Source organism: Penicillium crustosum (genome assembly GCF_028827405.1).
Source record: "Penicillium crustosum strain IBT 35664 chromosome Unknown utg000002l_segment0_segment0, whole genome shotgun sequence".
Taxonomy (NCBI): domain Eukaryota; kingdom Fungi; phylum Ascomycota; class Eurotiomycetes; order Eurotiales; family Aspergillaceae; genus Penicillium; species Penicillium crustosum.
Genome location: NW_026623123.1, coordinates 6,888,483 through 6,899,120, shown reverse-complemented (window position 1 = coordinate 6,899,120; position 10,638 = coordinate 6,888,483). Strand labels below are relative to the sequence as shown.

At 51.6% G+C, this 10,638-nt stretch overlaps 4 protein-coding genes across 4 annotated transcripts; 1 reads left to right on the top strand and 3 right to left on the bottom strand.

Annotated features, from left to right (window-relative positions):
* Nucleotides 1-642: 642 nt before the first annotated feature.
* N7487_006140 (Zn(2+) transporter ZRT3) lies at nucleotides 643-2,261 on the bottom strand (the record flags this gene model as incomplete). The annotated part of the gene is made up of 3 exons (XM_056873887.1): nucleotides 643-1,977; nucleotides 2,030-2,160; nucleotides 2,210-2,261. The coding sequence occupies 3 exons, from the start codon at nucleotides 2,259-2,261 to the stop codon at nucleotides 643-645; spliced, it is 1,518 nt and encodes a 505-aa protein (XP_056731607.1).
* A 675-nt stretch (nucleotides 2,262-2,936) lies between these two features.
* On the top strand, nucleotides 2,937-3,917 carry N7487_006139 (DNA/RNA non-specific endonuclease; the record flags this gene model as incomplete). The annotated part of the gene is made up of 1 exon (XM_056873886.1): nucleotides 2,937-3,917. The coding sequence occupies one exon, from the start codon at nucleotides 2,937-2,939 to the stop codon at nucleotides 3,915-3,917; it is 981 nt and encodes a 326-aa protein (XP_056731606.1).
* A 210-nt stretch (nucleotides 3,918-4,127) lies between these two features.
* Nucleotides 4,128-5,433, bottom strand: N7487_006138 (putative RING finger domain protein; the record flags this gene model as incomplete). The annotated part of the gene is made up of 3 exons (XM_056873885.1): nucleotides 4,128-4,465; nucleotides 4,521-4,776; nucleotides 4,876-5,433. The coding sequence occupies 3 exons, from the start codon at nucleotides 5,431-5,433 to the stop codon at nucleotides 4,128-4,130; spliced, it is 1,152 nt and encodes a 383-aa protein (XP_056731605.1).
* A 794-nt stretch (nucleotides 5,434-6,227) lies between these two features.
* N7487_006137 (Arf family guanine nucleotide exchange factor SYT1) lies at nucleotides 6,228-10,436 on the bottom strand (the record flags this gene model as incomplete). The annotated part of the gene is made up of 2 exons (XM_056873884.1): nucleotides 6,228-9,997; nucleotides 10,067-10,436. The coding sequence occupies 2 exons, from the start codon at nucleotides 10,434-10,436 to the stop codon at nucleotides 6,228-6,230; spliced, it is 4,140 nt and encodes a 1,379-aa protein (XP_056731604.1).
* Between the last annotated feature and the right edge of the window lie 202 nt (nucleotides 10,437-10,638).

Here is a 10,638-nt window from a genome sequence, read left to right as displayed (position 1 = left end):
TTGAAAGGTATATCTAATATTTGGATTTATTGAGTTAATGTTGGCGTTTTGGGATGTTTTCAAAATATTTACAGGACCAAATTGTATACCTTGTCCATACTTCAGTTTAATGTCATGATCTATTGGAAACTATGTCATTTAGTCACCTGTACAGTCTCTGTCCTTGACAATGTAAGACTTCGATGATCCATAAGAAGCTTCACATATGCACATAAAAAAGGAACATCATACGGATGCGTTGATTCTACCATATTTGCATGACTCTAGTTGGGACAATGTCTATGTAGAACCAGCTGATACGTGATGATGTACTTTATGAAGTGGAGAGAAGTTATCTCGAAATCTGATAATGCATTATCTGCACAAGGAATGTACATAAGAGTACCCAAGAGTACTAGGCAAATTGTGCTTCCACCACATCGGTGATTCAACACCCGTAGTAGTTTTGTTGATAAGAAATACATGTATTGTCCAAATATGCACCTACCTTGCCCGTTTGTGCAGGACTACACGGTGCCCATGTTGAATGAATGTAGTGAAAAACAAGAACCCAGTATATGCCCTTATGCGCATGCCAGCTGAGCGGATCACAAAGGATCAAACGCCAGGCGTATGAAAATGATCAGCAGGACCGAATCCTGGTCAAGCAGTCAATGCAAAGCTGACACCCATCAAACCCATACCCGCAACAGCGAACCCAATTCCCATTCCGCGATGATGAGTGAGAGCAAGTCCCTCGCTGAAAAGTTGCAATGCAACTGAAGTCATGACTCCGGCGGTGACGGCGAACATACCTCCATAGATGCCCCACGAGGGACCTGTGGCATCGTTGCTACCGTGTTGCCCAGTGCTCCAAATCCAAAGGGCAGCTATGCCAGCACCGGCTGGTTGACTAATGCCTCCCAGAAGACTGGACCAAAACATTGCCTTCCAGCGGGAACCAAGGGCTAGGTAGAGCGGCAGTGCCATGGCAAAGCCTTCCACAATGTTGTGGATAAACAGAGCTAGGAATACTGTCATACCGAGGGTTGGGCTGGCATGGTTGGTAGCGTAAGTAATGAACCCCTCAGGAAGCTTATGCAGAGCAATAGCGAGTGAGGTCTGAAGTCCAATGGAGAGGAATGCATTTTTAGGGACGTGATGGTGGTGGGGGTTGCCACCGGCAGATTTGGGACGCTCAGAGCCAATTTCCTCGAGATGCCCATGATGCTCCGAATGCAGATGATGTTCCGAATGCGAACGGAACGAATCACTTGAAGGTGGTTTTATGATCTGAGATGAATCAGATGAAGAAGCACATGGGTGCATGTGGTGCTGTGCGGAGATGTTGTCAAAATATCCCCCTTCCTGTGTAGTAGGTGTATGTTCATCGCTAAGGTCAGTTTCCGCGCGCTGAATTTCCGGTTCTAGTGGTACGGATATGCTATCACCATGCAGCGGGTCTGGTCGCGCGGTTTCATCACCGTTGGACGGCGGAAGTATTTTGGTGCATTCTAGGCCGCAGGTTTGAGAAACCCCAAAACAAGGCCCGTCATTATCGCAGTTCGGTTTTACGCCACCCATGAGCGACATAATGTGACGCGCTAGCATTGCCCGCATGGTCTCGCGACGTCTGGGTGCCAGCTCGGTATGTTGGCTCCGTTGTATCACCGCTGGCATTGATTTGAATGAAGATGGTTTTTTAGGCTGCAACAGGGGTGTTCGTTCGTCATGTCTGTCTGTATGGTGGTGGACATGGTCCTCGTGTGCGGGCTGTTCGCCGTGCTCGGGATCAGGTCCCGACTCGCCATGGGTATGGGCACAGTCGACAACATGAGATGGGATATAGCGATGTGCAAATGCGGATACTATTTGTATGCCTGCGACACCGGCTATGAACAGACCGATCAAAATATATGCAGCTGCAGCGGGGGAGAAGCCGGCGCGGGTGAGGTATTGCTTTGAGGTGGGAAGCATGCTATAGAGGGAGGTAAAGAGCTGCTTTGAATTAGTATAATTCATTAATTCCAGCACTAGAATGATAACTCACCATAACTCCAGCACTGAGACATAATGATGCCGACAGGAAGTTACTACTGTTGGCTATCTGGAAGCTCTTGCGGCGGGAAAGCACCCGCACCAGCACATCGACACAGATGATGGAGGAACCAAGGACGCATGCTGAATACAATTAGTGATGAAGTTTTAAAAGATTCTATGCAACACTCACCGACGCCTGAGACGGCGCTCATCACCCATCCCCGGAGGTCGTTGGCAGACATGGCGTGGGGGAGTTGAAGAAAACGGAAACGGTGATGTAACTGATAATCAACTGGTTGGCGGTCAACACTTTGCCTCTCTCTCTCTCCGTCTATACAAGAAATGAAGATATGACAATGTCCATGGATGGGGGTTTATAAGTGAATCAGATGCATTGTCTGAGGACAGTGCATTCACCCCCAAGGTTCTCACTGCACTTTTGCACCTCGTGCACCTCATGATTGGCATCTGGAATGTTGAATAGACGGTCTGACATCGTGAGTCTCCAGTGTGAGATTCCCTGAGACTATGAGATATAGAAAAATAGGTTCCAATCTCTGGAAGTTCATAAATACTGTCTCATTCAACCGATCGGCTGATACTTGACTCTTTCTCATATGATGAGTGCACACATGCAAGGGGTTTATGGCGACTGACGATATCTGGTGACTTGACTTATTTTAGACTTGGCCTCAAAGAAATCACGAGAATCCATGCCAATGAAGAGGATCAAGAGAATATATAACCAAGACAGCCTCCATGCAGAACAACCTTGCAACTGCAATAGTTCGGGGGTTTGCATGTGATATGATTGGCTCGTGACTCCCCATCGGTTTTGTTGTCTTTGAATTTTGGTTCCTGGCTCTTTCGACTTTGACCCTCAGCCCTACTTAGGTCAATCCAAGGGACACTTAGCCATGTCCAAAGCAACTCTGGCCGTCATCGCTGCCGCCAGTGCAGCCACTGGTGCTGGTGTTACCGCGCTGCTCTTCTCCGGCAAATCCTCCAAGCCCCAACAACAAGAAACCCTCACCCCGACACCAACAACCCCAGGCCCTAAAGTGCCCTCAACCATCCCAGCCCCAGCCCTAGCATCCAAGCTATCCACGGGTCCCGTCGACGCCGCTGGAATCCTCCAATATGGCTTCCCGGGCCCGATCGCCGACGAGCTCAATTCTCTCCCGCTGCACGGCGCCTACGACCGACGCACCCGCAACCCATCTTGGGTCGCCGAACACATCACTCCTGAATCCCTAGCCATTAGCAACGCCGATCGAAAGAAGAGCACTTTCTTCGAGGACACGACCATCCCGGCCATGTTCCGCGCCAAATTGTCCGACTATTTCCGCTCGGGCTATGACCGCGGACACCAGGTGCCGGCCGCAGACGCGAAGTGGTCACAGGATGCGATGGACGGCACCTTCGCGCTGAGCAATATGTGTCCGCAGGTCGGCGAGGGCTTCAACCGTGACTACTGGGCGCACTTTGAGACTTTCTGTCGTGATCTCGCTAAGCGTTATCCTTCCGTTCGCATCGTTACGGGGCCTCTTTACCTGCCTCACCGTGACCCCGATGGAAAGTGGCGCGTTAACTATGAGGTTATTGGTAACCCGCCTAACGTCGCTGTGCCCACGCACTTCTATAAGGTTATTTATGCTGAGGATGGTACCAACTCGCCTACCAGCAAGGTTGCTCTCGGTGCCTTTGTTCTGCCCAATGCTCGCATTGCGAATGATAAGCGTCTGACTGACTTCGAGGTCCCTCTCGAGGCTGTTGAGCGTGCTTCTGGTTTGGAGTTCGGCTCCAAGTTGGACCTCAGTCGTCGCCGTCGCTTGTGTCAGGAGGTGTCTTGCTCCATCACTGTGCGCGAGTTCAACAATGCCAAGAAGCGTTCTTGAGACTGAGACTGCAGACGGGAGAGGAGAGAGACTAGGTTCGCCTGTTAACTTCTCGCGTGACTTCACTGTATATCTAGAAACATTGTATTTGCATGGTTCGGGCGTTAATAACCGCTCCGGGCGGCAATATCAGGATATTTTTTTATCGTACACATAATCGAAACCCGTGGTGTTTCACGTTTTGTCCCTCGTTTGTTATTACAGAGTTGCTCAGCATTGGAACGCAACTCCGGTTTTCTTCCCCATATTCCCACCTTTGCTAGCAAACCCAGTCCCCTCGGAGGAGATCTCCACCATTCCAGGCTGAATAGCATCCTTGTCCTTCTTCTTAGACTTCTTGCTATTCCCATTCCCATTGCCATTGTCGTCTGGTTTTGACTTTGCCGTAAGATCTGTCTCACAGACGAAGCATAGAACCTGGCCATGGAGAGCAGCAGTCCTCTCTTGTTCCTCCTTCGAGGCATGTGGATCGGGGATGTGGTGTTCGTGGGGCGTCATGAATTTCGTTACGCACGGAGAGCAAATGACATGCCCACAGGGCTTTGTGACTGTAACGTATAATTAGCAAGACCCAATGAGCGCACCGACTTCCATTCCACATACGCATCGCCTTGAGCCCATTACTCAAATTCTTCTTGCAACTCGGACACACCCTGGACACAGTCCCATCGGAAGCCTTCTCCTCCGTGAAATTAACCTCAACAAGCGACTTGAGCGAGTAGCTATGCCGATTCTCATCCGTCGAGCCAGGACAAACAGGCGTCAACTTGACGGTCTTGTTGGCGGCAATCTCATTCGCATCCGTGTTGGGCGTTAAACTCGGGACCCAGAAGGACGGAAGAGCGGATTTGCCATTAGACTAGAGGCAATTTGTTAGTTCAGCGCTATACTCCCAATTGAAGCCTTCAAGCTTCAAGTACCAAGCTGGAGGAGTCCAGCCCGAGGAACAACTACAAACCTTCTCAATCTTCAACTCCCTCCTCAACCTCTCCCTCTCCTCCCCAGCAACACGAGCCATCTCTTCCTCCCCAAGCTCGAAGACTCTCTTCCTCTTCCCATCAACCTCAACCTCCCTAGCCTTAAACTTCTCCAAAGCCTCCTCCTCTTCCGCCTTCCGCTTTTTCCCATTCACACCAGAAACACCACCCTTATTCTCCAATCCCATAGAAACAAGCTCGAAATCCCTGAGATCCCTCTCCTTCATCTCCGCCAGCGATCGCTCCTCATCCTCCGCAATGCGTTTCCGCGCCTCATCGCGCTCTTTCTCCAGCCGTTTGATCTCCTGTCGCTGAGCGAGGAGGTCGCTGATTGCGCATTCCCGACAGAAGAGGTCTCCGTTGCTGGCGCATGCGACTACAGGTGCTCGCGCGGGCTGTAGACATAGACGGCAGGAGCCGAAGGATAGGAAGCTGTCGCGGCCAATTGCGCTGCGTTTTGTGCCCCAGGTTGAACGTAGAAGACCGCGTTCGTAGGAGGTAAAGTGTGGGAGGGAGGTGTTGCGCTTTGAGTGCGCCATATTGGGTGTGGTTGGCGTGGAAGTTGATGGGGATTGAGGGTGGCTTTTTTGTAGCTTCTGGATGTCGTAATGGGTTTTTGGTCGGGGGTTTGGCGGCGCGGGTGGATAGTGGGGACTTGGGATTGGTGCGTTGATTTACCGCTTTACTCACCGCTTTTATCAGCTCTCGCCAGGTCTATGAAGGGATTGTGTGCTCATTGTTCCTATCGTGAACAAGCATTGACTCTCCAATAAGTGATTTTTAGGTGTAGTTGTTTACATCTAGACTTGTAGATACTGTGGGAAGCAATAAAAGTTTCAAATCAATCATTGTCAATCATAATTCGCTTTTGTCTATCAGTGATTCCACAGCCTCACTCGAAAAGAAGCATAATCGAAGTGAAATGGCCAAGGCATAAGATATCAAAGGTATCAAAGCACGCCCATGAATGCAGCCTGTCATACAGATCTGATTCAGCGATCTGAAAGTAAATGAATAGAGCTCCTCCCAGGCGCACAAACACAGACGTGGACGCAGACAGATGCTCAAAAACCCAGACCGAACCGAAAACCGCCACGAAACCGAGATTCACCAGATGTTAATGCAAAGGCAGTAAGGAAAGTTAACCAGGAAAAGACAAAGTGAGATGCATGAGTTTGAAGAAAAGGGGGTATAATAATCGTCAAGCAGAAGATCAAGAGGAGAATGGATAGGATGTACAGAAGAAAGTAAAGGAAGAAAATGGGCGTAGAATCAAGCGCCTACGGCCTGCTCGCGTAGGTTTTCGCTAGACGGCGTAGAAACGATCCGCTCGTTAATAGATGTGGAGGAGGGGGGAGGGGGAGCCGTCTTGTCTTGGTGCGGAAAGATGGCTGTATATTGTGGATGAAGGGGGGCGAGGAGTATGTTCGGTGTCTAGGGCATCTGCACCGAAAGTCGGGGGTGAGGTGATCACTGGGGAAGCCGGGCATCCGATGTCCTCTTCCAGTTGCTCTTCCTGCGCATCCTGGAACTCGGCCAGATCGTCGCTGGTGCGCACACTTAGGCCAGTAGTAGTGCTCGTTCTGCGCACCGAGTGAGCACGTTCTGGGCTGCGGTCGGTCATGATCGACTCGCTGCCGTCCAATATAGCAAGATCCGACGCCCGTGGCTCTTCATGAGGGGTGGGCTTGCGGAGCTTGAGGCGCTCTTCCGGGGGCATATTCTGCCATTCAGACCCGAATGTGACGACGGATGCTTTCTTGCCATGGACAGTGAAGCTGGGAGCTTTGCGAGGGAGGACTTCTCCATCGCCGGAGAGCTGATCGTCCTCCTCCTGCCCAATGCTAGACACCGAGGCCCGTTTCTTCTTCGAATGAGAGTGGTTCCTATGAGCATGCGAATCACGGAGGGTGCGATGAAGGCTGCGACGGACGCGACTCGTTCTATCGCTCTTATCATTTGCATTTGTTTCGCCCTCAGTGCCTTTACCAGGGATTGCGTCGGGGGCGATGCTTTCATCTTTGTGTGTCGACGGGGACGCTGGCAGCTCCAGTAAACCAGCTTCTCTTAGAATGCGCTCCTCGCCGTCATCGAAGCTCACAGGCGATGTCAGTTTCGATGTACGAGATGCCAGACTAGCCCCATCCCACCGGCTGGCGCGGCTAAGGACCGAGGCTTCACGCTCGAGTTTGATGGTCGTAGGATCGGGAGAGTATGACTTGGCACGTTCGGGAATGGTCACAGCGGAGCGTCGACGACCGACACGAGCAATGTCAGAGGACGTCACAGATCCCGGGATACTGGGACGACGCAGTTCATCGTTCGAAGGTTTAGCCAGCAATCCAGCCTCCGACGACCGCTCGATTTGGGCCACATTAGGCTCAACGGTATCGGCGCTAGAGACGGTGTGCACAATACTACCGGTTCCTTCCACGCTAGGCTCTGATGTCACGGAAGGTCCAGAAAGCGAGGCCAGACGTGCTCCGTCCGGCTGGGATGGTGTCGGTTCAGCAACCGACCCGACCCTGCTTTCCACTGCCTCTTCATCCTCTCCCAGGTCTCGCAGGAGAATTTGGCGGTAACATTTGCTCCGCCAGATATCCTGTCTGACCCATTTGATCTTGGCAGACAGACGGCCTGCAGCCATGATGACGCTCTCGCGGGCCCGAGCGTGAAGAGGAGTGAGCACTTGCAAGTGTCGAGCATTCTGTAGAAGATCATCCAGTTGTTTTTGTGCCACGGCGAGCTTTTCATTTGTCTCCCGAATCTTGTGGCTCATCAATTGGCGCCGCGCGGCAACAAACTCGGCAACAATATCGGTATCGATGCTGGGAGAAGGGGGCTCTATGTCCGTTGACTGGTGAGATCTTTGAGAAGATATCGAGCTTAATCGCTGACTCTTGCGGTATCGTTGTCCCTCATAATTCGTGGCAATCATGCCCTTGGTGCGCACACCAGTGGTTCTGAAGGCTGCAGCATAGTTGAGGTGTGCAAGCCAGTCATTCATCTCAGACTCAGAGCTAGCAAGGAATGTCTCCTCCAACGCGTTGTGTCGAACAAAGATAAAGGCGTGCTTATGCTTTTTATAACTCGAGTCTAGGAGGGCAACTGTCTCACCGGTAGACACGATGTTGTCCGGCTTGAATTCAGCAAGGGGTGGATTGAAAACAAGAGTCCCCCGACGGCCATTCTTGACATATGCTTCATGCTGTGCCATGAGTGAGCGCACCCAGTTCACATTGCGGAAGAAGTAGAGTTGAGAGAATGTGAGAATCGCACCCCATTCCTGCCAGGGCGACCTGGCTTTCTTCTTCTTCGGGTCTTTCCGCCAAAGCAAGCCAACCTTGGCAACTTTGATATCTACTAGGCCGGGATTCGAGTCTTGTGGACTATCCAAGCTAGCCGGCATGAATGCGTCAGGACGAGAGCGCAGAGAGACAATTTGCAAGATTCCAGACTTGGTGAAGGCCTGGTGAAGGGCATCCATGTCCGGTGGCCCAGCGGTTCCAAAATGATTGTATGTATCATCCAGATCCATGACATCCTTCAAGCTGGGGCGTAGGGATCCCAATTTGCCTTCTAGAATAAGGGAATAGGGATCGACAGGCTCCCGTGCAATTCGGGCCAAATTTTCCGAGCTAGTGCTTTTGAATAAAGTACGACGTGGTTTCGCCAAGTGACGATCTGGCAGATTGGCGTCCTCGACACGGATGAACGGAGTGTATAGGATGTTCTCATAGAAACACTCAAGAATGTCCTCCGAGATTCCCTCACTACGACTTATCTTGACATAGTCCGCCTTCTGCATCTTCCGTTTGTTGTTCTTATTGAAGACGTCGGTGTGAAGAATCAAAAGCGAAAATGCAATAAAGTATGCATTATCCGGGGCTGTGAAGATGCCTGGGTTGCATTCGTGATAACGGTCAGCGAATGCTTGCACGAAACGATCAATCTGCTGTGTTTCTTTGGGTAGCTCGACTTCCATCAAAAGCTTGCGGATTGCCATGTCAAGTGGGTCCCCGAAGTATGAAAAGGTCCTCATGTATTTGCGGAGACAAATCTTGTAGAATTCCTCGTCGGATTGAGCGAGAGCACCCGCAATCATGCCACGGGGCAGAGTTTCTTCCAAACGGGTCAGATATGAAGCGGGTGTGTCGTTTTCTTCCCGTCTTGGGATTGCTGGTAGCTCTTGCTTTAACACGGGGGTGGAGGCGCCACCTATCGTGGGCGAACCGTGACGAGGAGAAGGTGGGGATGAATTTTGCCGCAATCGCTGGGTGATATTGAACATATCACCGAAACTCTTGCGGCCACTGGTCGAAGTGGAAGTGCGCGCCGAAGATGCCAAATACGGGGGTATAGACAAGTCGTCTTGGTTCTCAGCCAGCGATCCCATGGTAGACGAACGTCCTCTGTTCTTGAAGGAGGGATTTGATCGAACCGAGCGAGCGGAATTCGTCGAATCATTTCGAAATAGTGGTGGTACACTCGAGGCAGTCGAGGCGGCGAGTCCTACGGTGGAACGGGATGGCGAGGGTAGTGGTGAAACTTGGTCATGACCATCTGAGATCTCGGATTTCGGAGTATCTACCGGGGGGAACTTCGGTCGATTATCCACACCTCCTGGCGGCTGCGAGACTTTGGGGGGCAAAGGAAAGAGAGGGCTCCGGCTTAATTTCAAGCGTGGCATACGGAATCGTTTTGCGGTAGTGGCACTTTGACCATCACGAGGGGAAACACTTCGGGTGATTGTCTGGTCACCGTAGCTCTGGTCTGATCGAGACGATTCGGAAAACCGGGGATCAATGACCGACGAGCGCTGAGAGTCGTTGGGATGCGAGTTCCCGCCTCGAAGTGAGTTGGTTGACAAGCGTCCAGGCTCTTCAGTAATGCTCTGGGACATGGCAAGTGTGGAATCAGTAATCTGGGAGTCGGTTGATCCTTGGCCCCTTCTACGAGGCTTCGCGGGTTGTTCCATTGATTTCCGAGACATTTCCTCCATGGACTGTTTTCGTGACGATGGCCGAAAGCTGATTTTGGGTCTCTGCTTCACGGGTTGGTCGAGCTCGTGACTTGTCGGGGCGGTAGTAATGATCTTGGGAGCTTGATCCGGCAGACACAGTTAACCAATCCATCCTAATAAGCATTGGGGGTTGTCAATGTTTCACTTACGAGGTAAGGAAGGGACCGGCGGAGTATCCTCGCCCGCCTTGACGTAGGACTTGGATAATTGGGGGTCAGATGCATGTCGTAGTCTCATGAAGCTGAATCGCTTGTGGCGTAAGCTGGGGCGGTCGACCGATGATGGTCCTGCGAAGTCCGGCTGAGCTCCCGCATGGTTTGACTCGTTGTCGTCCGGTGGTTGAAGTCCTGTATTTACTCCTCCTGGCAAGCCGGATGAGCGAGGGATTGACTCAGATAGTCTAGGTTCGGCGGGGGCATAGGGACGAGGAAGGTGTTCACTGCGACGGGATTGGCCTTGAGGCTCCACGGTGCTCTGCCTCTTGCTATCGGCCACGAGACGCAGTCCTTTCCAATGCATGGTGAAGGACGGAGCGTTAGGACAAACCCAAGCTAATGATCCATGAAATGTGACACGGTTAGATGTGAATTGAAATAGAAGAGGACATTGCCTAGGTGGATCCAGACGCGGTGGGATCTGGAGGTCAGCCCTCGCAAAAAGGGGAACGCCGGAAAGGGAAACGTTCTAGATTTCTTGTTTCTGCCGCCACGCGTATTCTTCT